At 33.9% G+C, this 27,164-nt stretch overlaps 1 protein-coding gene across 2 annotated transcripts in view; it reads left to right on the top strand.

The window, feature by feature from the left end:
• Positions 1-25,565, top strand: part of RNF138 (ring finger protein 138) — a 47,631-nt gene extending 22,066 nt beyond the window's left edge. The window contains exons 2-7 of one of the 2 annotated variants that reach the window (XM_044658034.1): positions 5,939-6,104; positions 7,136-7,251; positions 15,741-15,800; positions 16,935-17,046; positions 21,167-21,274; positions 25,095-25,565. In XM_044658034.1, the coding sequence (XP_044513969.1) occupies positions 5,939-6,104; positions 7,136-7,251; positions 15,741-15,800; positions 16,935-17,046; positions 21,167-21,274; positions 25,095-25,163 (631 nt within the window). In that variant the 3' untranslated portion in view covers positions 25,164-25,565. The remainder of the gene's footprint in view (positions 1-5,938; positions 6,105-7,135; positions 7,252-15,740; positions 15,801-16,934; positions 17,047-21,166; positions 21,275-25,094) is intronic. The other variant, XM_044658035.1, reaches the window with a different exon arrangement.
• Positions 25,566-27,164: the final 1,599 nt, after the last annotated feature.

The raw sequence follows: 27,164 nt of genomic DNA, 5'->3' as shown, positions 1-27,164 counted from the left end.
CCCACAGCTTCTCCAGGATTTGTCATTTTTCCTTCTTTTGTCATCTTCGTTAATCCAATTAATATGATGTGGAACCTCAGAGTTGTTTCCGTTTTTTCTTTTCTAATTGCTAGTCAGCATGCATTTATGAATTATCTATTGTGTACTAGGTGCTAGACATACAGATATAAGAATTACAGATATTTCTGCACTTGAGGAGTTTACATTTCTATCAAGGGGATGGGATAATAGAAAAGATAATAGAAAAGACTAAAAAAAATATATATACACACTATATGTATACAATTCTATGGTGTAAAAGTGAAAATTGGGAAAATGCCATCTAAAAGTGTATATATTTCTATGGACAGGGGAAATGTATCAAAACTACATTTCCAGTGATCCAACATGGTCCAGCTGTTTCCGTTTCTGGGTCTTTGGGGCATGGGGAGGTCTACGTTGACGCAGAGAGGGTTTAAAATCTCCTGGGTTAGGAGGGAGTGGCCTCTTTGCGAGTAGGCTCTTGGCCAGGAAACAGGAGACAGTAATGGAGGCCGCAGTTTTGAATGCTTACAAGCGCGTGGTCTGATAACTTTATCTATAAACATGGCTTTAATTAAAATACTAATTTATATTATTATATCAGCCTTTATCATTTTTCATATTTATCATTTGGGCATGTTGAATTTGAGAGACTTGTAGAATGCTAGGGCACTAGGGAAGTTATTAAGCTAGCAGTTGCAATGAATGAAATATTTACTTACTATGGTAAAATACTATGCTATACACTGGCAATACAAATAGAAAAGTAAGACAATCCCTACTTTCAAGGAGCTCTCACATTCTAATAGGGAAGACAATCCATGGAAAGTTTCAGCCGCAAGTCATATCCAAAGGCCATGCTCCTTAGAGTATAGCTGCAAACAGATGGTAATGCCTCTTTCTGAATGTCATTTTCACTGATAAAATTTGTGTCTATTGATGTTGAACCCATTTTAAAGCACCAAAGACTTTGGTGGAAGAAACTTTCTTTTTTGAAGCCTACAAAAGGTGTTCTGGAACATTTATAAGGAGTACTTACCAGACTGGAGTCCCTTTGGGGTTTGTTTCCCAGCATGATGGCTGTAGGTACTGGGATAGAAGCACTGCTATTCTCAAGGATGTGGGGTTCAGGGTTTTGGGGTATCCATCATGGCTGGGTGGTGGTGGGTGATGGAGGTGGTTTTCCTTGCTGAGCATATTCTGTCTCCTGTCTTAAGAATATTCTATTGCTTAAGTCAGGCTGGCCCATCTATCTGCCCTATGGTTGTTTGGTGGATTGGCTAGACCCCTTCACAGATAAGGACTGAGGGCTGTGGAATCCAGGAGCTTGAAGAGAGATGAGAGCTAGAAGAGATTTGCCTACAGATGTTAGTTGAATTCCATGGGAGCAGATGGAATCACCAAGAGTTGATGGTGATACATCTCTCTTTCTAGCCAACATGATCTTTTTACTCTATACTATAGCTTTTCTGTTTCAGTCATGCAAATCTCTTTGCTCTTCACTACATACAATTAATCCAGTTACCTAAAAAACGCTCTGTACTCCAACTAGTCCAGGCTAATTATTACCTTAAAAACTATGTTTAACTTTTCATAGAGAAGTATGGTGAAGAGAGACCACTGGACTGGAAGTTAGAAGATAATGTATTTTAGTCCTGTCTCTGAATAACTAGCTTCTTGTCCATGGACAGCTGAATAATGAAGTGATTAGCTGTGGGCTGGAAGGGAACCTCTCTTTTGAATTATTTATTGGGACAGTGCACACATGAAGTAGGATGGTCTAAAGTATGTATTACTTTTTTTTTTTTTTTTTAGGCTGGGGGCTTTCATCCGCATTTATTTTTCTTTAATATAAAAGTTACACATTTGAAATGTCTGCAGGGAGATGTCACTATTGGGATGGGTTAGTAGGGGATATATAGTACAATGTAACACAGGGGGTGTATTACTTTTATATACCTACATAGGTTTAAACTTTTGTTCTTTTGAGGTAATTTTAAATGTTTTTCTGACTTGTAGTCATTATACACTTTTTTTTCTATTCTTCTTTAAAACATTGATTTAAAAAATTTTTTTACCTATGCATTATACCACCTTTGTTCTATAACCTTTTTTGTTTACATTTCCTTTCTTTATGGAAAACTTGAGTGTGACTTCTGTGATTTCAGTGCCATTATTCTTATGTTTATTTCCATACATAAATTGAAATTACTGACTAAAGAATCATTAAAAAGCATTTAATTTAAAAAGTGGAAGAGCTAACGCTTTTATTCCCTTGAGAATTTTATTCCATTTTAGAAGTACCTGTGAAATGTTTACAATATATTTTACATTTACTCTCAAAGAGATCTAATTTTAGATTTTCAGTCTATATTTGGGTGCCCTGTATTTGAACTATTATATTTTGACATATTTTGCAGCTAATACTAAAAATAATACTGCAAAGGAATGATAATGAATCAGAAGTTCTTACCAAGACCTTATTTATCTAAAAGAGTGTTTAATATCAGGATCTAGTAAATTACTATTTACATTTGTTTGAATTTTTCTTAAGATTCTGAATACTTAAGATATTACTTCTGGAATTAATCTGTTATTCTCTCAGTAATCATTTTATAACAAGAAAAAGTGAACTTGATTCATGGGTGAGGTTTCCATGGATTTAATTATCATAACTCCTATATTCAGTTTCATTCTCCCAAGCTCTAGTGGTCATCTGTCTTTTGTATAGTTCAAACTTCTTGTCTCATAGGCATTTCAAACTCAACATGTGCAAAACTGATCTCATTATTTTTTCCTTCTCCAACACCTTCCCTTTATCTGTCAAATTCAGTATCATCCTTCTAGTCACCTAGGTTCACAAGCTGGGCCTTATCCTTGACTACTTCTTCATCCCACATTTAATCAATTGCCAAATCTTGTTTTACCCTCTAGACCAGTGGTTCCCAAACTTTTTTGGCCTGCCGCCCCCTTTCCAGAAAAATTATTACTTAGCCCCCTGGAAATTAATTTTAAAAAAAATTTAATAGCAATTAATAGGATCCTTTCCTGGATCGCTGCAGCACTCACAAGGGGGTGGTAGCGCCCCCTTTTGGGAATCACTGCTCTAGATGTATATTGATGTTGTCTTTGTGCTTTTCTCCTAGCCACCAGCCTAGTTCAAACTAGGCTCTTAACACTTTTCAGCCTGAACTGTTAAAATAGCCTCATAATTGGCCCTCCCTGCTTTTATATCTTAATTCTTTCTAATCTATCCTCCATAACTCCTAAAGTGATTTTCCTAAAAAGTACATGTTAATAACCATGTTACTCCTTTACTCAGTAAACCTCAGTGGCTTCTTGTTGCCCTCTAGGATATCAAATATAAACTCCTCAGTTTAATTTTTAGAGTCCTTTACAAGCTGATTTCAACCTACCTTTCTAATCTTATTATATTACTGTTCGCCCTAGACATTGTAATCCAGCCAAAACTGGTTATCTTACTGTTCTTTACTCAGACCTAGTAAAATATTTTGTACATAGTAGCTTAACAAATATTTATTGATTTTTAATTGATATTTTTAAGATTATTTCAACACCACTTTGGGTTCCATGTGGCAAAGATTTTTGCACAGGAAATAAAAGTCACTGCTCTTCCTTATATGTGTAGACTTTGGTGCTTTCCCCATATATGGGGGGATAAAACCATAAATATATTGGAGTGAAGCTATGTGGCACTTTAAAATTTTAAATTCTTTTTTAAAATAGAAATTAGATAGTGGAGGAGGAAGGATGTAATGATTAGTAGTAATTCCTATCTGTGATCTTTTTTTGTTTTTTTTTTAAGGGAAGAAAGATAAAATATATGTTCCAATATATATTATTTATTTTAACCTTCATTTTCTTTTCATATCTCCCCCCATTTTCAAAATATGATGATTTTTTTTGAGTAAGTCTACTCATTGGATGGACTTTTGTAACTGAATGAGTTGTTTTTTATAGTTAAAACCACTTAGTACATACACATTTTGAGTTAAAACCACTTAGTACATACACATTAGCTGTTTGCTGTTTGCCAAGCATGGTGTTGGGTGCTGAGGGTGGGGGGGCAAAGGCAAAAAATTCAAGAAGCTTACATTTTATTGGAAGATACAATATATATCTATATAAATGAAAAGAGAATAAATATATACAGAATAAAAACAAAATAGTCAAAATAAAAAAGGCTGTTACGGAGGGAAGACACTAGCACAAAGGGGTTTGTGAAGATAGTGGCTTGAGCACTTTCTTGCAGGAAGTTAGGGTTTTTGAATAGGAGGTAAGAAAAAATGTATTCTAGGCATGAAGGATTGCCCATAAGTACTGTAGTATGGAAATAGGAAATATAGTATTATTTGTTGGACTAGTTTGAATCAGCCATGTAAAGTACAAGAAGGGAGAGAGTAGTTTGTAGTGAGGCTAGAAAGATAAGTTGGGGCCAGTTTGTGAAAGTCTTGAAAAACTAAACACAGGAGTTTATAATTTATGGCTGGAGTAGTAGAGAGTCACTGGAGTTTGAGTGAATGCTACATGATCAGAATTTTCTTTAAGGAAAATCAGTTTGACAGCAATGGAGAATGAATTAGAGTGGAGAGTAGTGAAACTATGAGTAGAGGGAAGCTATATAACATGAAAGATGTATGGAAGTTGAGATGGAAGGGGTTTGGCAGTTGATAGGCTAAATGTAATGAGGAGAGAAGAGTTGAGTAAAGAAAGTTTGAGTTTAAGAATCTGAGAGACCAGAAAGGTCATACTGTACCCAAAAGAAAAGGAAAGTTTGGTAGGAGGAAGTAGCTTAGGGAAAAGTAAGTTACTGAGTTCTGTTTTTCAAAATGATGTGTTTTGATATCTCTGGGACATCCATTTTGAAATGTGCACTAAGCTAATAATACTCCATACCTAGAATTCAGGACAGAGACTTAAGTCTGAATGTATAGATCTGTGAATCTCCTTATATTTGAAAGTTATTTTAGAGAGGTTAGGAAAATGACCAAATGCCACAGAAAAGTGGTTTTTTTTACATATATTCTGTTAATTTTGAAATGTTACTGTTAATTACAGTGAAACCTTAATTAACCAGAGTGCTCAAGGAATGGAAGTTCTGGTTAATTTTAAGTAAACAAATTGTGTTCAAACCTTTGTTAAAAGCATTTTGTATAGTGATTTGCTGCAGCAATATGTGCAGGAAGCACAATTGTGAATGTATCTTCTGATAAAAAGATCTTACAATACCTAAAGTGGGGGGTCACTATTGAAATAAATTTCAGAGTATGGTAGTATAGGAATAGAAAATCAGGATGAATATGTAATGGCTTTAAGGAACATGCAAAAAATTAATTAATCCTTGGAATTAGTTCATTTTGTTGAACTTGCCTGCTTGTTGTTTGCTTCCTCTGAAATGGAGAGACAGACAGTGGTGGTGTATACAGCATGTTGGATTTGGTGACAATAAAACTTGGATCAGAGTCTTGCCCCAGAATTAGATGTATGACCATGGGTAAATCAGCTAACCTCTCTACGCCTCAGTTATTGTTATATAAAGCCTGTAGCACATATCCCTCATAGTACTGACATAATCTTCAAATGAGGTTATGTGTAAGTAAAGTGCTTTATAATTCTTAAAGTGACATGATAAATTAATGTAATAAATTAATAATAATGGGTTATATTCATGATTCAGTAATGACTTGGCATGAGTTAAATTTAAATTGAATTAATATTTAACTTTTTTACAAAAATAGATTAAACTTATACAAGTTTTAGTGAATTAGAATATAAAAAATAAATAGCCTAAAATTATGTGGCATGAACAATTGAAGTATTCATACCTTTTTAACATGTAGAATGACAAGCATCTTATCTATTTGCTAGATGATTTATTACTTAACTTTTGGTTCAGTTTTTGTAGAAAATGTTTCCTGACTGCTATGAGAGAAAGTGGAATACACTGTCCCCTCTGTCGTGGAAATGTAACTAGAAGAGAGCGAGCATGTCCAGAACGGGCCTTAGACATTGAAAATGTCATGAGGAAGTTTTCTGGTAGCTGCAGATGCTGTGCAAAACAGGTAGAGTAAAATATGTAGCATTTGATATTTGAAAGTCAATTTTCCACACTAAATGATAGAATTGCAATAATTTGACACTTTATTGATATTTTATGTATTCATTTGGTTTTATTATGATACTACTTGTGTTATAAACTTTATAGATCATCATGTCAGGGGCTTAAGAGCTGGAAGGCCCTCAAAGATCATGTTTTTTTAGCCTTCTCTCATTTTATAGATGAGCAGACTAAAAACTAGAAGTCGTGACTTGAGCAGGATCTTGACAGATTATACATGGAGTTTAGGAACAATATTGTATGAGAAGAAATTCTAGTTGCTCACTTATCATAGCTATCACAAAATATTTGATAATATTGACAACCAACTTTATTATTTATTGCTCACTTATTTATCACAGAAAACCTTAAAGATTCTTGCATGTAGAAAAGAGAGTGAAATGATAGAGAAATATGATAATGTGTCAATGCGCCTGTTATAGACATTGTTTTATTCTAGTTGATGAATTTCTTGTACAAAGCCAAAATCTGTTTCATATCTTTACCCAAGTCAGTTCAAATACACCATTGTAAGAAGGGTGCAAAGAATAGAATGAAACTAGATATAGTTTCTACACTGGTAGTACTTAAAGGCTAGGAAAAATAGCTTAAAATAGTGTAAGAGGTAGTAATGTAGGTAATATGCAACTAATAATTAAAGCTACTGCTATTAAAGTTACAGTAATGGCTATAAAGATCAACATTTGCAATTATTAGTTAGAATAAGTTTTGATGATTATACTGCTCCAGGGTATGGGTTCTTTATTATTTATATACTTTATTGACAAATGATATTTTACATATGTTTTGGTTCAGCAGTTAGAAAGAAGAAAACCATTTTTAACTATTAAAAATTTCAATGAGAAAGACTTATTTTGGTTGGAGTGTTTACATTATCTTTGCCATTGGCTTTTTCTTGTCATTCCCAGAACTGTTTTTTAATCTTGTGAAAGATTTCTGTTTCAAAGGCATAATTGTTTTGAATTTCATTTACAGATAAAATTTTATCGCATGAGACATCATTACAAATCTTGTAAGAAGTATCAGGATGAGTATGGTGTATCCTCCATCATTCCAAACTTTCAGATCTCTCAAGATTCAGTAGGGAATAGGTAAATAATTTTTATTCATAAGTAGTTAACGTATAACAAATTGCTTGTTATTCATATGAAAGTAAAAGTAAAGTGAAACTCATTATTTTTAAAGCAGTGGTATGGAAATGGTTTTAAACTACTATAAATTGGCTAGAGAAGTGACTTCAGAGATCAGAGAGGTTAAAAGTGATATTTCTAAGCCCATTTAGATGGAAGAAGTGGCAGTCAAGATTACAACTTAGGTCCAAGGACTCCCTGAGTTTATTATTACAAGTTCTATACTGTTTTTACTGTACCACTCTTCCTCAAAGTTTGGTCGACTTCTAGACTCAAACTCTTTAATTTGTATTTGATATAACTAATGGTGGATTTCTTATTGTAAATGCTTCAATAGATTCAGTAGCACCCAGACACAAAGGTCCAAGTCTCAGGTTTAGTGTGGAAAGTGATATTGGTCCAGAAGGAGAAGGCTAGATGATAAGATGGCCTGAGTGGATGACTGGATGGAAGGTGAAACTGAAAACATGGTGTGATGTCTTAACAGGAAGCTGTAATGATCTTAAGTGGCCTCTAGTGAACCATGTTGGGCCCTAGAGGCTTTGGTAGTGGACCTCCAAAGATGTGTGGATTAATTTCCTTATGAATGGGGGGGGGGAAGGGAGAATGCTTGAACACTTAAGTAGAGAAGTCTTGATCTGAAGTCTGATGTGGAGATGGTGCTAGATTAACCAGATGGGAGGAATAGGTCAGAGGTGGCAGATAAATAGTGAGACAGGCTGGGTATGTTTGGGATATGAAGTTCATTACACAGTGTGGAGCATCTGTTACAGATAAAATTAATATAGAAGGATATAATTAAAGATATTAGGGTTTTATTAACAGCCATATTGATAATTAAAAGGAACCACGTGCCTGCTAAGATCTAATTCAAATGTCTGCCATACCTTCTCCTTCCTGGCTGCTTCCTAGGAAAGAGAGTGCATCCCAATCACGTCCTTCTACCTCTCTCTACGTAATCACACTTCCTGCCCACCTATATTACACAAGAGGAATCATGGGAAATATAGTTTTCAAGTCCCCTAAATGTCCACAGGAAGTTTATACCAGAGACCTCAATATTAAGATCAAGGACCCCAAATTTCCAATATCACACATCCTATGGTATTTTTATAAAATTGAACTAATACACAGAAGTTAAGGGTTTAAAAATATATTTAAAAAAAAAAGACTTGGAGAATAAATTAGCAACTCTAATACAAGTTTTAAAAAGACATTTGAAAGTTAATTATTAAAAAACCTTGAAAAAAACCTACAGATTTCATTAAAAACAGTTGATTCTTTGAAAAGATTAGCAAAAATGAATGTTATCTAATCTGATAAGCAAGAAATGGGGAAAAATTATCATATAAAATCAAAAATTTATGGCAGAGGAGAAATAAAAAAGCCAGAAACTTAATAGTTATATCAACAAAACTGAACTTAAAAAGTTGATGAATATTTACAAAATTGTAAACATCAAATCAAAGAATGGATCAAATAAATAGATTGAAGAAAAATCCCTAGGCCATTTGAATTTTTTGGTAAATTATCAAAATAGTTATAGATTAATTTATACTATTCCCAGAAAGTAGATAGTATACCGTACCAAATTTCTTTTATATGATAGATAATGGTCTTGATACCAAACCTGGGAGAGATAAAGTAGAAAAAGATAATTATAAAACATTATCAGCAATCCTTATTGATACAGAAATTTAAATGAAAATCTTTCCAAGTTCACAGTAAAACATTCAGAAAATAATTTCCTGTGATCAAGATGGCAAAATTTTAAGGGTAGCTCACCTTTAGGGAATATTAGCATAATTAATCACATAAATAACCACAAGATTATTTTAATGGATGTGGGAAAAGTTTGGCAAAACACATCACTTGTTTATATTGAAAACATTTTTAAAAGTGTAGGTATGGGAAGGGTTCTTTTAATAGGATGAAAAGCATACATTCAAAATGAAGACTTAGCTTTATTTGCAATGAAGAAATACTAGAGGCGTACCAAGTACAAACAGGAGCAAAGTAAGGATTCTCCTGTCTCTGGTATTATTTTTTTGCATAGTTGAGAAATAATAGTTTTCATAATATGATTGTTAGTATATAGTTTGAGTCTTGTTGACTTTGTTTATCTTTTTTACATTCTTGTAGTCATCAAGTACTCGATGGCCTTTTCTTTGTGTTTCCTCATTCCATACTACCTCAGGAGAAAATTATCCCATGTTTCTCAGAATTTTTAATATGTCTTTCCTTAAGGTACAAGTTACAATGTTTTCATATTTCATAGCTCAGTCATTCCTTATCTTTGGGTAAATGGTTATAACTTTTTGAAGCACAAGTAATACTGCTATGAGTATTTTTGAGCTTACAGTCTTTCCTTGATTTCATTTAAATTCCTTGGGATAGAAACCCAGCAGTTAGATAGTAGGATCAAAATACACGAACAACTTAATGATTTTTATACATAATTTTAGGCTTAAAACACAAACCACCCCGCCCCCCTGCCCCCCCTTTAAAAGTAAATGTTATTTTTATGCTTTCCACCTTAATAGTAACAATTTTAGTATTTCTCTCTCTCCCCCCCCCCCCAAATCCCTTTTCCTTTGGGACAAACAAAAATAAGCAAAACATGTAATATAATATGTAGTTTTGGAGTTTGGTTTCTTTTCATTGTTTTTTTAGTTCTTGAGAATTCTTTTTTTTGGTGATTTTTATATTCTTTGTGCACATAATTTTCTTTGTTCTGCTAATTTAGATTTGTACTAGTTCACACAAATCTTATGTTTCTGTGAATTTAGTAATATTCCATAATTTTTATATATTTGGGACTTCATTTTTAGTTCATTGCTACCACAAAGATTAAGGTGGCACAGTAGATAAAAGTTCTAGACTCAGAATCAGGACTCTTCTTCTGAGTTCAAATCTGGACTCAGACACTTAATATCTGTGTGACCTGAGGCAAGTCCCTTGTTTGCCTCAGTTTTCTCATCTGTAAAATGAACTGGAGAAGGAAGTGGTAAACCACTCTAATATCTTTGCCAAGAAAACCTCAAATGGAGGTCAGAGTTACCACTGGAAAAAAGTGACAACCGCCCCCACAAAGAATGCTGATATTTTTTATTTCCATGGGGATAAGTACCAAATAGTGTTTGGGATCATTAAATAGGTTAATAGATATGGATTATTTATACTTACACTTTTGCATAATTACATATTGGATTTTAGAACAGTTGAGTTCTTTCATAACTCTACTAATTTTTTTCCAGTTGACTCTTCCAACATGAGCTGTGTTTAATTTTTTCGTAATCTTTGCAAATTTGCATTTTATGATGAATGAAACCACTAAGTTCTTCTAATATCCATTTTCTTGTAATGATTTTGAGCATGATTTTCCCTTTATGTAATTTACAATTCTTGGGGAAACTTCAAATCTATGATAGCCTATCTTTTGGTAGGTCTATTTTTGAATGTATTTTACAAGTACAGTCATCCTTTGTTGTGGTTCACTTATCAGTTTCACTGTATCATGGGTTAAAAAAATAATTCTGAATCATGGAATTTTCACTATATTGTGGGATTTTTATTTTTTTGTTAAGAAACCACCAGTTTATTGGATGAAAAATCCAACAGCAACTCCCCCACCCACAGCCTAACCAAGAAAGCAGCTGAGCCTAGACAAGGTGCTTTGGACAGCAGGACTTTACAGGATTTTACAGGACCTGGGGCACAAGGAGGGCTAAGAAGGGAGAATGCTTTTCTGTCCAAACCTCTGGGATGGGGATGAGCTTGGAGGAAGGAAAAAGGGGGGGGTTTCAGTGGACAGAACACTCATTGGAGGACTGAGGCCTGTAGCCCTAGCACTTAGAATTCTGTCCTCCCCCCATCTTTGGAGTGGGAGAGGCAGAAGCTAGGATTCAGACCTGTGTTCACCATGTGGAGGAATGAAGCCTGTGGACATACAGCCAGTCTGGGGCAAGAACAAAGGTGGAGAGATCCTAGCAGGGGCTTGCCCGTTCTGGGAAGCTGCCCATAGAGGGAGAAGAGAGGAAAGGAACAGGTGCTGAGGTGAGAACCTACAGATGGCAGGACTAGGCCAAATGTGGGAGGGCAAGAGTGTTGGGAGCATAGAAGCCATAGGGGCCTGGGGCACAGGGGAGGCAGACTAAATGAAAAGGAGAGAGCAAGCCAGAGTAGGGCACAGGGAGCAGAAGCCCAATGAGTTCTTGAAGATGCACATACAACATTGCTAGGACACTTCCGAAGACACCAGGGATGCTGGGGCTGGACCCCTAGAAATGGGGTCCAGGGACAGAGCGGTCCTTCCCTATCATTCCCTGTTAGCCAGGAGACAGAGGCTCTGCTGCCCTGACTGCCCCTTTCATGCTGAGTGGTGGGCCCCTTCCATCCCTCTGGCCTCAGGCTATCCCTTCTGTCCCCCTCAGGAAAGCCGATCTGACTTGAGACAAATAATCTTTGGTTTGTTTGCTCTCTGGCTACTTTGTGTTTTTTCACCTATCACGAGGGTGTCTGGAATGTAACTCGAGATAGGTGAGGGATCACTGCATATTCGTGGAAAATCAGACCATGAAATAAATTTGAAACAAATTTCAAATTTTGTGTGTCCTGAGAAAGGAGGGAGTAGGCTGAGAGTTGTAATATTTGCAAAGAAAGAAGTTACTAAAAACATTTTGAAATCAACATTTCAGGATATTTTAATATTACCTCACTTATATATTGTGCTGTAAGGTTTGTGAAACAATCTCTATGAAGGTAGAGTTTTTACTGAAAATGATTAGGTATTCTTAGATAAAGTAACTTGCCCATACCACCTAGTTAGCATTTGAACTCAGGTGTTCTGCTTCTCTATCCATCCTATATCCCGAAAACTTATAAATATAGAAATAGAAAACAAGAAATTTTTCATGTAACCTCAAGGCCCTAGAAGCTTCAGATTATGTGCATTTAATATATTCATTCAGAATTTTTCTTTAAGCCAATAATAATTATAATTACAACTTATAGTGCTTTTAGGTTTTCAAAGCATTTCACTTAAAACAGTCCTGTCAGCTATGTAGGCAATCCACATATAAGTGAAGGAGCACTGGCTTTACAAGTAAAGCACACCTTAATTGTTGCCTAAGTTCTGCCACTAATAACGTGTAACCTTGGGCAAGTCAATTAACTTTTATTTTTAAACTAAAAAACAAAACAAAACCCTCTACTGCCGATCACTACTGGCAACCAACTTTCCTAAAACAACTGAATTTTAGAAGGGGCAGAATTCATAATAAAAAATAAATTTTACATTACTGCTTGCCTTGTATACATTGAATCCTACCTACCTTAAAGGATCTTATTAAAAGTCTTTAAGACAAAAGTTAAAAGAAACTTTGAAAAACACTAAATTTTATGACTATTGGGGATCTTCAGGTTTAGAATTTCATTTCTTCAGAAAGCTCAACTTTAGTGTCCATTCATACAGAAAAAGGAGAATTTGAATTATAGCTAGCCAAGAAAACCAACCTTTTCTACACTCCTTTTTTATATTATTCCTCTTTATGCATTTGAATCCAAAGAAAGTCAAGGAGAAGAGAGGGGGAGAAGTACAATTTTTTTTAAACCCTTAACTTCTGTGTATTGGCTCCTAGGTGGAAGAGTGGTAAGGGTGGGCAATGGGGTCAAGTGACTTGCCCAGGGGCCACACAGCTGGGAAATTGTCTGAGGTTGGAGAAGTACAATTTTAACTCAATTCAAATTATAAAAATTTATGAGAAATAATAAAGAGTTTTAAAAATTTTGAGTAATTATAGTCTGGATTGTGATCACAAGAGAAGTATAAGACTTGGTTCCTGCCCTCTTGAGAGTTTATACTCTTAATAGTTACTTGAGTTTAAAGCACAGTGTCTTGTATTTAATGTTTGTTGATCAATTAAGTTACTTGAGTAAAAAGCACAGTGTCTTGTATTTAATGTTTGTTGATCAATTATCTATTACCAAGAGCCCAACAGATAGTGGTGACCAGTAAGCATTACATATAGTCAAGGGAAGGGAAAGATTCTCTTCTTTTTCCCATATCTATCTTCTAGATGCAGAGATTCCCTGTGTCTCTGGAGTTTATAATCAAGTAGGAGAATATTACTCTTGCAAATAATTGTAATATGAAATAGAATTTAGGTGCTTTATAGTTTTTAAAATGCTTTTCTCACAGCAACCCAGTATATTAAATGATAAAAGTCTTTATTATTCACATTTTACAGATGAGGAAATTTAGACTGAAAAGTTAAGTGATTTGCCTTGCCTGTGGTAGAATGCATGCCTTCTGATTTTGGTTCAAGTGCCCTTCTATGTCATGAAAAAAAATAAGTCTAAATTTGATGCCTCCCATAATTGGGCTCATTTTCTTTTTGTTATCTCCTATAATTTCTGCCATATTCTCTACTGTGTTCAAGTTATTCTATTCCCTAGTTGTTCTCCAAACCTTCCATGTCTCATTTTGTATCTTCCCCTTTCCACCCTTCTTCCTGTTCTTTCCCTCATCCCCACCAAAATATTAACCTCTTTGCTTTACTTACCTATTTCAATTTTAACAATTCTTCAAGACCTTTCTTAAGTTTCATTATTTCCAGGTTTATTTTCTAATAAATGCATTATGTATTACTGTAGAGAAGTTTAAAAGGAAGCTGCATGTGGTTTGAAGAAGGGACTCCCTTATGTAGAAATTCATGTGACTAATACAGATCAGTGTTGGCCAGTATAATTATGGAAAACTGAATAGGAGATGGAACTTGAGATTGATCTTGAAGGATAGGAAATGAACTGGAGTGTTTGAAGGACACCAGGAGACTGACTTGACCATAGCAGGGACAATGTTGGGAAGTTGTTGGAGGTAAGAGTAGAAAAGGGAGGCCATATCCTGGAGAGTAGGGATTTTAAATATCAAAGAGCAAAAATTTATATTTATTTGTACATATTTTTTTAGTAATAAGGTTATTCTAACAGTAGTGTTTAAGACATTTGTAAGGAATCCCAGTAAAACAGCTACTTTAGTCTAGCAACTGGTAATGAAGAATTTGAACCAAGCTATGGAAATGAGAATGGAGAGGAGTGAGGATTTAGAATCAGATTTTGAATGAGATAAGGAGAAAAAGTGTATAATGTCATAGATACTTTAAAAATTTTACCTACAGGTTGCTAATGTTGTTCCCCCATTTTTTTCTTAAACCTTTACCTTGTCTTAGAATTGATGCTGAGTATTGGTGTAAATGACTTGCCCCAGGTCATAGATCTGAGAAGTCTCTGATTAAAGTTTGTATTCTCCTCAACTTTCAGAGTTAAATGTCATAACTTTTTGTTCTTTTTTTTTTTTTTAAACCCTTACCTTCTGTCTTGTGTATTGTGTATTGGCTCCAAGGCAGAAGAGCCTTGCTTTCCACCTTAGAATCAATAGAATAGAATCAATGTGTTAAGGGTTAGGCAATGGAGGTTAAGTGACTTGCCCAGGGTCACACAGCTAGGAAGTATCTGAGACCAGATTTGAACCTAGGACCTCCCATCTCTAGACCTGGCTCTCAATCCACTGAGCCACCCAGCTGCCCTCATAACTTTTTGTTCTGAGAAGAATGGGCATCTGATTTTTTAAAACATCAATTATCTAATTTCATAGTGAAATGGTGTTCTTAAGGCATTGCTGTTCGACTGTTTTTGTAATTGTAACTAGAAACAAGCCATTCTTCCAACTCCATGTTTTTTTGCTTTTTTTTTAAACCCTTAACTTCTGTGTATTGACTTATAGGCGGAAAGAGTGGTAAGGGTAGGCAATGGGGGTCAAGTGACTTGCCCAGGGTCACACAGCTGGGAAGTGTCTGAGGCCAGATTTGAACCTAGGACCTCCTGTCTCTAGGCCTGGCTCTCAATCCACTGAGCTACCCAGCTGCCCCCTAACTCCATGGTTTTTTTTTTTTTTTTTTTTTTAATTTTTTTTTTTTATTTTAAACCCTTAACTTCTGTGTATTGACTTTTTATAGGTGGAAGATTGGTAAGGGTAGGCAATGGGGGTCAAGTGACTTGCCCAGGGTCACACAGCTGGGAAGTGTCTTGAGGTCGGATTTGAACCTAGGACCTCCTGTCTCTAGGCCTGGCTCTCAATCCACTGAGCTACCCAGCTGCCCCCCTAACTCCATGGTTTTTTAAAAAGCCATTAGCTAAACTACCCTTTACTGTCTTTTGTTGGTTCAAATTGGTGTTATTTATTGTAAAACTGCTTTAAAAATAATAACACACGGAGACAGCTTTTCTTATAAATATTCTTTATATTCTGAAGTCCACCTAAGTTTCCATTTTCATTAAGATGCTTCCTTTCCACCTAATGATGCTTTCCTATACTTTAATCTTTGGAATTTTAATTTGACCATATAGGATAATTAGTTTTATACCAGATTTTCTCTTTTATCTTTTTTAAGTAATAGGAGCGAGACATCTACATCTGATAACACAGAGACGACCTATCAAGGAGATGCAAGGTAATCTTTTGAAAATTTGATGGATTAAATGGTATCTGTCATTTTTCTAAATAAATTTATTTATTTTTGATTGGTTAAAAAAATTCTAAGCCTTAGTTTACCTGAAATATTCAGAGTAATTATTTTATATTGAAAATGTAGTTTTTGAGGGTCCCCCCCAAAAAAAAACCTGTCCCCCTTCCATTTTAGAATCAATACTGGTTCCTAAGCAGAAGAGTGGTAGGCAGTGGGGATTAAGTGACTTGCCTATAGTCACCCAGCTAGGAAGTATCTGAAGCCATATTTGAACCCAGGACTTTATGTCTGTAGGCTGGTTCTCTATCCACTGAGCCACCTAGCTGCCCTTGCTTTTAATGTTTTTGATCCCTGTATAATCAGTGGCATGTAGAGGAATACTTACTTTGAACCATATGTTAATAATTATATTGTATTGTCAGTAAGAGGGAGATGAACCGTATAAGATTTCAGGAGAATTGACTTTTGAAAGGCACTTGTTATAAAAGCTTGATTTTATCATCTTTACCATGTTACATTCTGAATAGTGTAGTTGATGATGGGTATAAATGTATTAAAATGAAAAAATAGTTTTTTCCCCCCTTCCCTTGGGAAATTGAACCATGTTCAATTAGGTCACAGAAGCTTATTCTTAGTTCTTAGTATTAAACTTTCTTTGGGAAGATGATATTGTTGGTAACTTTTTTATATAGTTTTTAACACAAAATGAGGGGAAGCTTTAATCAGAATACTAAATTTAAATTTATGGAAGTCATGTAACTGATAAAAGGACTTCTATCTAAACAGTATTATGATATTAAAGTGGAAGAATCTAATTATTTCTTTATTTTGAAAGAAAATCATGGTATCTTTTCTTTTAAATTAAATTGCTATCATTTCTAGATATATCCCTCCCAGCTTTATTCTGTGAACTATTCCTTGATTTATTGGAATAAAAAAATAAATTAAATTTCAGAAATGCAACAAACATCATTAGTATGTTAGTAAATGTAACATTCCACAATCTCTAACCTCCATAAAAAAATGGAAGGAAACATATTTTCTCAAAAATTTTCTAGAACTAAGTTTCTTAAGGTCATCATATTACATGTTCAGTTACTTAACATTATTGTCTTGCAGTTCTACTGGGCATCCCACATTTAAGTGTCCCTTGTGTCAAGAAGCAAACTTTACAAGACAACGTTTACTGGATCATTGTAATAATAGTCACCTCTTTCAGATAGTCCCTGTGGTAAGTGCTTGAGATAGTTTGTCTTTAAATTCTTTGGTAAAGTCTACAAAAAGAATAATAAAAGTGTCATTTACTTCATTTGTGTACATCCTTGTGGATTGTATCTTTTATACACACATTTCTTTCTGCGTTAATATTTAAGTACAGTGCCATGAAGCTATTTTCCAAAACATTAGATTTATTTTTCTTTTTTTCTTAAACTATGCTTGTAACCCTAAAATAATGTTACTAAGTGGTTAAAATTAAAATTTTTGGTTACTTAAAGCAACATTTCTGCTTTAAAAGTTTTAAAGGCATGTCAGGCTTCATTCCTTTTATAAAATAGAGACTATTTGGGGAATATGGTAGAATAGAAAGGTAGAAATCAACAGCTGGCTATATCCTTTCCTTATCATTCATACCACCACCGACACGTTAGTTGAGGCCACCATTACATACTGGACTCCTCACCTAACCAGGCTTCTTTATATCCAATATAGGCTTCTTTATATCCAATATTTCTACACTGCAATACATTCAACCCCCAACTGCCACATCCATCTTCCTAATTCACTGATCATATCACTCATTTCTTCAGATACTGCTGTTTCCTTGTTGTCTTCAGAATAAAATCCCTTAACTTGACTCTTAGCTTTTTTTTTTTTTTTTTTTTTAATTTTACATGGGACATGGCTCTTTTTTTGTGTCTTTAGGACTTAGCTCAGTGCCCGGCAACATAGTAGATGATTAATAAATGCTTATTGATCAATTGACATTTCCAGAATGGTTGGACTACTTTATAGCTCCAGAATTGCATTAGTACCTGTTGCAGCATTTGTCATTTTCACTTTTTGTCATTATTGCCAGTAATGGCCAAAAAGTAGAAGATGAGTTATTAATAACTGGGAAAATTTTTCCAAATGGCTATTGGGAGTTTGGATTTCATCATTTGAGAACTGTCTGTTCATATCCTTTGATAATTTGTCTATTGGAGAATGGCTCCTCTTATCTTTATCTTTATTTATATTTTGGGTAGTAATATGTGTGTGTGTGTGTTTGTATGTGTGTGTATGAATAAAATTAATTATTTAAGAATATTTTTCTATGGTTACATGATTCATGTTCTTTCTCTTCCCCTCTTTCCTTTCCCCTCCTGGAGCTGACGAGCAATTAATTCCACTGGTTTATACATGTATTATTGTTCATTATTAATTATTATTTTTTGCAATAGAGTGATCATTTAAAGTCCAAATCCCTAATCATATACTTATTGAACCATGTGTTCAATCATATGGTTTTTTTTTCTGCATTTTTGCTCCCACAGTTCTTTTTCTGGATGTGTGGATAGTGTTCTTTCTCATAAGTTCCTCTGGATTGTTCTGGATCATTGCATTGCTGCTAGTAGAAAAGTATTATGTTTGATTGTGCCATAATGACTTTTTTTTTTAAAACTTTTACCTGCCTCCTTAGAATCAGTACTATGTATTGTTTCCATGACAGAGGAGTGGTAAGGGCTAGGCAATGGGGCTTAAGTGACTTGTGTAGGGTCACACAGCTAAGAAGTGTCTGAGGCCAGATTTGAACCTAGGATTTCCTGTCTCTAGGCTACTGAGCCACCTAGCTGCTCCCTAGAATGGCTCTTAAAAAAAAAAAAAAAAGAAAAATCCTCTTTCCGCCTTAAAATTGATACTAAATACCGATTTCAAAGCAGAAGAGTGGTAAGGGCTAGGCAGTTCAAGTTAAATGATTTGCTCAGTACCACACAGCTAGGAAGGGTCAGGTCAGAGTTGAACCCAGGACCTTTTATCCCCAGGCCCAGCTCTATCCACTGCGCCACCTTACTGCTTTGGAGAATGGCTCTTGTTCTTAGATTTCAGGGGGTCAGTTAGGTAATTCATTGGATAAAAAGTAGACTTGGAGATGGAAGTGTCCTTATTTTTGGCCTCAAATACTTCCTAGCTGGGTGACTCTGGGGAAGTCAGTTAGAGTTAGTTCCTGTTACCTAATCCTTATCACTCTTCCTGCCTTGCAAATGATATTTGGTATGGATTCTATGACAGAAGATAAAGTAATGAAAAAGAGAAGGAATTTGATTAATAATTTAACCGAAGCATTTGTTTCCATATGACTGTCCTTTTCCCCTTCCCTAAGACCTTTAACTATCAATTTTTAAGCTTTTTCCTTTTTTTAAAAAGCTTTTAATACGTACTGACTGAAATTGAGGTTTGTTTCCTTTAAAGTGATTTTGTCTCTAGTATTATCCTCTTGTTTATCCTTTTACTTTATGGTTTCCTTTTTAAATTTGGTGCATTTCTTCATTAGAATCCATTTGTGTGAGTATTCAGCTTTTTTATCAAGTTTAGATAAGAGTGAGATTACCTCTTTCCTTTCTCCCATATTTGCATATTTTTTCTTTCCCACTCTGTTATGAGAAATTCTAAGTTCTACTCACTTTTTTCTTCCTATACTAATGTATCACTTTTAACTTCCTTTTTCTTCTTTTAAAACTGACAGTGCAGAACCAGTCTATCTACATATACTTCAATGTCTTATTTTATCCCCTCAATTCCCTTTAAGGACATTAATATTCCGAAGGGACATTTGTTTTCTTCCTTTTATTAAAATGTTAGGACTTAATCATTTATGTTCCCTTCCAGTTGTTAGGTATATTTACCTTTCTAGGTTTTTCTTGAGTCTTGTGTTTGTATTTCAAAGTTTCTGTTGAACTCTTGCCTTTTAATTAGAAATGGCTGAGAATTGTGGGTTCCCTTAAAGGTCCATTTTCCCCTTCAAACCCCCACTTATACTCCTCTTTGTGGGATACAGTATTCATTTTACTTAAGTATCTATTTTGCTTTTTGATATATCATATTCCAGGACTGCTGCATATTTATAGTAGAAGCTGCGGGTCTTAATGGGATATCCTGAATGTGGTTTTCTGACAGCTCACAGTTTTCTTACTTTGTCCTAGAAGTTCTGGATTTTGGCTGAAGCATTCTTTAGGCTTCCCATTTATCTGTACTAGGTTGCCCAATGGATATAGAGTACTAGATGTGGAATCAGGTAGATGTTAGTTCAGATCTGTGCTCTGACACCGAGTAAACTATTATGACCCTAGACAAGTCTTTTCTGTCTGCTTTTAGTTTTCTTACATTTAAATGGCACTAATGATAGCACGTACCTTAATAGGGTTTTTGTATAGAACACATGAATTAGTATATTTTAAGCTCCTTGTACATTTTAAAGAATTATGTAAATAATAGTTATCATTTATCAAAGCCACTACCATCTTTTTAATACGAAGGAAGGAAAAAAGCAATTGATTAAGGGTCTATGTACTAGACACTATGCTTAAGTGCTAGTCCCTCAGGTTTGTAATCTTGGCATTTAGCTTGGACTCCTTACCTTCTCTCATTTTACAAATCTAATTAGTTGTCAAATCTTACCCTTCTTATATTGACCCAAAAGTCTTAGTATAGTTTTCTCCTTAAAAAAAAATTTAAACCCTTTCTTCTGTCTTAGTATCAATTCTAAGACAGAAGAGTGACTAGGGCTTAGGCAGTTGGTGATTAAATGACTTGCCCAGGGCCAAATTTGAACCCTGGTCCTCTAGACTCTAGACCTTGTACTATATGCACTATGCTTCCTAGCTGCCCCCTTTTAATGAAGTGAAACATTAGTAGCTTGAAACTTTTGAGACACCTTGTATATTTTATTTACCATTCTTCCCCATTAGAATGTAAGCTACTTAGGAATGGGAATTGTTCATTTTTTTTTTAATTGTACCCCTACCATGTAATCAAATAAGTTGAGTATTATTCCTGGCACATAGTCAGTACTTAATAAACACTTGTTGACTGATTTATTGGTTTGTGCCTACTCAGTGGAAGGTGATCTATTATAGGATGAACCTTTTGGGAGGTGGGAGAATCCTTTTTAGGATTGAAGAAGGGGTTCCTGTTCCAAGTAGGTGTTGGGACTCCCAATATTTCTTCCAACTTTGTTACTATGATTGTACTAAAGTGTTGTAAAGCAGATATTTGGGAAAGGAACCAGTGGAAGCGAAAAAATGATTATTTTTGTTAAAAAATTTGTGAATATTCATTTTCCTGATTGGATTATTATTATGTTTCTCTTTTAGACGTGTCCTATTTGTGTGTCTCTTCCATGGGGAGATCCTAGCCAGATTACTAGAAATTTTGTTAGTCATCTAAATCAAAGACATCAGTTTGATTATGGCGAATTTGTGGTAAGTGTCTATTTTCTTCTAAAGAAAAAAAATTCATTTTGCTATGAAAATAAGAGAAGTTTACTATATTAAACTTTATTTTTAGATTGTGTTTTGGAGTAGACTGTTATGACAGTGATTGATGGCTTTGGAGCCCTTATTTTGATATTTAAAAAGTTTGACAAATAAACTGTGTAGAAGTGAAAGAGGCCTACTTTTCATGTATTCTGAGCAGGCAGCGATTATGTAATGAATGTCAAATACAAAAATAATCTATAAATTGGTGGGAATGGTGCCTTTTTAAAAAAAAATCAAAGTTGTATTACTGAAGCCTATTGTGTCAAGAAAGATCTTGAGGCCATCAGGAGTGAAATTTTTTTTTTAGTTTTTTTATTGTATTTATATATTTTTTTGTATTTCTATTTTTTATTTTTTAGACTATTTTTCCACGGTTCCATGATTCATGTTCTTTCACTCCCTCCCAAATTCCTCCCCATAGCCAATGCGCAGTTCCACTAGGTTTTATATGTTACATTGATCAAGACCCAATTCCATATTATCATCAGGAGTCAGTTATACAATTGATTAACAAATTCTGGGTGAAATGCTTTTTTCAAGTCTAGCAATTTCACATAAGTGATATACTTTCCAAAATGACAAAGCTTATCTGTATATCTAAGACAAGTGTCTGTTAAAGGAGGCGAGGCGGCTTAGGTTTAGTTCTGGTAAAGACCAAGATCTATAAAAATACATGGCAAACTGTAAAACTAATATAGCAATGGATCGATTATTGATTAAAACTAATATAATAAGACTTATTTTCTAATGTTGCTATTATAGAGAAGCAGATAGAGTAAAATTTTACTTCGGTTGTCATGCAATTCATGGTAATTCGTAATTATTCCCCAAATTTAAATTTGAGAATAACCATGATTAAAATGCGACAATGTTTTTAGAAAAATCAGGTGACATATATTCTGTTACATAAAAAAGATTTTTAAATTTATTAGCCTTTAAAAAGGCTACAATCTTAATATCTCTGCTTAAGAATCAGTAGTTGATTATTTTGAAGTATTTGATCTTAGAAATAACAAGATTTTGGCTTTTAAAAACCTGAAAAATTTTATGGATTAGTCTGGTTAAATATAGAATTGCAAGATAATCCTATTTCGATGTTACTGTATTAGAAAGAATTGATTTTAACTGTGAGAAAATTTAGGTTTGAATTCTTAGACTGTTACTTATCTACCTGCATGAGCTAGTACAGATCATGGAATCCTCAGTAGACTTCAGTTTCCTTATTTTATGAAATAAGAGTTGAAAAATTTCACTTAGGACTCTTGCAGTTCATAATCCTATAAAAATGCAGTGCAGTTTTCCATTATACATATGAATAGTAAATGGAAATTATAATCCTTTAAAAAAGACACCTGCCAAAAATAATTTATAGATACATCATAAGTCTATATATCAAACATTTATTCACCCTCAATATTTGTTCAGTAAGAAACATGGTATTTGAGGAACTTGGGACATGAATTAGTCTCTTGTCCTTAAGGAATTTATATTCTACTGTCAGAGTTAGAACTTGTTACACAAATAAGAAAGGCAGGGTTTTTTGAGGAGAGGAGGATGATAAAGAATTGAGAGAGCTAGAGGAGATGTGAGAAAAAATTCATAGGGTGACAACTGCTCTTTGAAAGAAGAAATATACATAAGTAGGAAGAAAAAAATTACTTGATAAAAATGCAAGAAATATACATAAGTAGGAAGAAAAAAATTACTTGATAAAAATGCAAGAAAACAGAAGAAATTGTTTAATTCAGGAAAAACCACCTAGTAGTCTGTATATGGCAGTAGAGTAATATTGTAGAGAAGGTAAGTGGGAGCCAGCTTATGGAGAGCCTTAAATTCCAGACAGGAATTTGTGTTTTTCCCTAGAGGCCATAAGAGACCACACAAAGTTTTTTCGAGTGGTAGAATAACATGATTTCATCTGTCTCAGATTATTTTGACAACTATGTGGAGGATAGATTGAAGAAGAGAGAGAATAGGGACAGAAAAACCAACCAACTAGCTGATAGATTAGTCCTAGTGAAAGGTGAAGCATTTCTAAGTTAGTAACCAAGTCCACAAAGGGAATATGAGATGTTTGGGAGGAGACTGGAGACGGCAACTGATTGGATAATTATGGATGAGAGAGAAAGGGAAGACACAAAGATAAGTAAAAAGCAATGAAATTGATGTATGAAGACCTAGATTGGTGACTATAATTTATGCTACATGTGTAACCTTGGGCAAATCTGTTTTTTTTCTGGGCTTTATTTTCCTCATCTCCAAAATGAGAATTAGGAGATCTCTAAGATAATTTCCCATTCTTTGAATCCCTATGACTGCAAAGTTTTGAACCCTGTTGACTTGAGGTTAATTGTGCCTTTGACCAAAATAGATGTTTGTAGGAAGGGTGAAGTTAGAGAAAGATGATGAATTTGCTAAAGCCAGTTGGATAGTAAATAGTTAGGAATGCAATTCTGAACTTCTAGCTCAAAGTTTTTTTCCATTGGCACCATTGGCTTTTCAAAACAAAAGAAACAAAATGTCTTTTTGATCAAGTGTGTCCCTTATAGCTATTTAACTCTTTTAATAAATAGTTTTTCAATGATATAAAAGTATGAAAAACGATTCCTAGTATTTAATAGTAGAGGTATTTAATAAATATTAAATAAAGTTGACAGATAAGTGTTTAACGTAATTTAAAGATAAATAACAATTGTCAGCCATACATATATGCAAGTTTTCTCAAGATGATGATTGATAAGTTAGCACTTGAAAGTAAGCAGCTTTATTTAAATCTTCCCCCAATATGTTTCTAACTCCTTGCACTTTTTTACGGTTTTATTTTTACCTTCATATCCTTGGGGCTTAACAGAGTGGATACTTAGTTGACTGTTAACAATATTATACTTTAAATTGTTATCTTTCCAGAAGAGAAACAGTAATAGTATATAATCCAGATATCTGAAACACTTAAAGCTATATTTGGCAAATTTGAATATATTTACTTTTACTTACTCGATAAACTAGCAGAAATCACTAGGGAGATTTTAAAAGTCACCTTCAGTCCATTTACTGTTCAGTTTTAAGTTTAAAAACACTTCAAATTTTCCTAGTTGTTGAAAATATATTTTAATTTTTTTATAATTGAAAAACCTTAATTTTTGTTTCAGATTACATGTAAAAACAATTTTTTACTTAAAAAATTCTTTTTGAGTTCCAAATTCCCATCTCCCTCCTTTCTTTCCCTTCCCTGAGATGGCAAACATTTAGATATAAATTATATGTGTGCAGTCTTGCAAAACATTTCTAGACTAGCCATCAAAAGAAAATACAACCCCCCTTAAAAGTAAAAATAAATGTTTCAGTGTATATTCAAACCTCCATCAAAGTTACTTTCTTCATAAAATTTTTTATCCTGGAAATGATTTTTCAAAAGGAGAAAACTTATTTTTTTAAGAATGTAAATGTCAAATTTGCAAATATTAATCAGGCATTTTACTAGGAAAACTTATTATTGATTTTATTTATTAGTTATTGTGATGGCTAAAATTTGTTGATAAAGATTGGAAAATAGAGAGTGGAGTAATGAACCAAGTGAAAACTTTATTTTTTTGGTGGAAGATAAAACTTGCCTATTTCCATCATTGCTAAAGTACTTATGTATTTTAGTTAGCTAGCTTTGGCTAGCATTAAGGATCCTTATGAGAATAGGGATTGAAATAGTTAAATATGACTGAGTGACAATTCATTTGCTTTAAATTTAAATTTCCCTTTTTTTCTTTAGAATCTTCAGTTAGATGAGGAAACACAGTATCAAACTGCTGTTGAAGAATCTTATCAAGTAAACTTCTGAAGGTTGTAGTCATCTGCATCTTCTGTCTGCAAGTGCCATCTTTGAGGGAAATGAATTCACGTTTCAGTAACCTGATGTGTATATTAATAAAAAGGAATTCAGTCTACTCTTTTGTTTTTATTTTAAAACAAGGGTAGATCTTTACAAACATTGTCTTTTCATCCTTGAGAAATGGAGGTAATAGTATTACTTAAAAAGCATAGAAAGGAACTTCCCTGTGGTGATGGTTATAAAAAATGGAATCTGCTGATGTAAATGTTGTACCTTATTCTTTTCTATGTTAAGCTTCCTTGAAGTTCTCATTTCTCAATTTTTAATTTGATATAATTTTCTCATTTTATTCATTGTGCAGTAAATAATAGTAGCAAATTTTTTTTAAAGAATGGATTAAACCCGTATAAATCTGAGCCAGTTATTACTACTATCAAAATGGAAATTTTGAGATTAAATGGAAAGTCATCTTTTGGTGTGATTTGTAGCTGAAAAATTAATCTTAAAATTATATTTATAGATTTTAGTATTTTGAAGAGTAGTGAAATTTCTTTAGTAATATTAACACTTAAAAGAAGGAAGGTGAATGTTAACCATTCTGTTTCCTTATGTTAAAAATGTGGAGTATTGCATAGCTGTGTGACTTCCTTTTTGTCATTGGGAAGAAATTATATGCTATTATCAAAGGAAAATTAAGTTTTATTTCTGTGGAAGACAGTTAAAAGTGGGATGCCCTAATCTTTGACTGTCAGTGACCATTAACACTGAAGAAACAGTTACTTGAGCAACCCTTGGTCCCAGAATTTTAATAGTAGTGATTCTAAGTAGTTATGACAGCAGTGAGTTTAATGGAACATTTTTTGAGTTGGTGGTATTACATGCCGATAAACAGGTATTTAAATGAGGTATATCCTCTTCTATGTATATAAGAAATTTTCTTTTATTCATAAAGGCTAAGGTGTATGCTATATATTTTTGGCACTTTTGCAGGTGATATACATGCACCGTTATCTGCTAGATATGAAAAAAAAATGGAAAAGCAATATGGAGGTCAAAGGGTTTTTATTGGACTAGTTAAATATTGTATAGTCATCAGATTTTCTAAAAACCCACTCAGAAACCAAATGCCAGGTTGTCCAGTTGGCTGCTAATACTTTTTTTTTTTTTTTTCTTTTTTTGGTGGGGATTAGGGGAGGAGGGAAGGGGGTGAGTTTACATGCAAGTGTAGCACTCATGGTTTATGTCATAAGAAGAAGGAGGTGAGACTAAAGTAATGAGAACAAATTCTTAAGCCAGAAAGTCTGCCTCAGGACTTTGTAGTGACAGGATTACTTTGTGCATTATTTTGTTTTCATTAAAAGTGAGATTGAGAGCTAGCACATGCATCATAAATTATCTTGCACTGGAAGGCCTAAAATTACAGAATTAGGATAAAGAGTGGACTCAAGACATTCCATGCTAATGTATACTGTTTACGCTATCTTAAAAACAGCAGAAAATGGAAACCTCAAAAGTAGTTTGCTGCTAATATACATATTGTGTAAAAAAAGTCTATTTTGGTTTTGTTAAAACCCTCAATGTTAACTTTTCTACAGTGAACATTTCTTAACTGATTTAATAAAGATGTTAATTTTGGAAGTGGTATTTTGTAAAAAATTTTTCACACAAGTAACTTAATCAATGGGTGTCCGCAATAATCACATGGGAAGCCATACATGTAAATGAGCATAGCCTCTGTTCTGTCATTCCAAAGAATGAAAGTTAACTACATACTTGAACATTATAATTTTGCTTAAATACCCTTGGAATTGCAGTTGTAATTAAAAAAAACTGGCCTAATTTTTTCCATTTTAAAGCAATAAATTCAGTAGTTGAATAACTTAAATATATCAAAAATATTTTGAGACTTTGAGAACTTTAAAGGCTAACTTGGCTATAGTGTGTAAATTAGTGGTAGTTTATTTGCTAAAACTGCCTCTTGAAGCCCTGTAGCCTGTTTAGTTTTAAGTT

This window comes from Gracilinanus agilis, chromosome 1 (assembly GCF_016433145.1).
Source record: "Gracilinanus agilis isolate LMUSP501 chromosome 1, AgileGrace, whole genome shotgun sequence".
Classification (NCBI taxonomy): domain Eukaryota; kingdom Metazoa; phylum Chordata; class Mammalia; order Didelphimorphia; family Didelphidae; genus Gracilinanus; species Gracilinanus agilis.
Note: the sequence above shows the minus strand (reverse complement) of the source record. Positions and strands in the feature narration are given on the sequence as shown.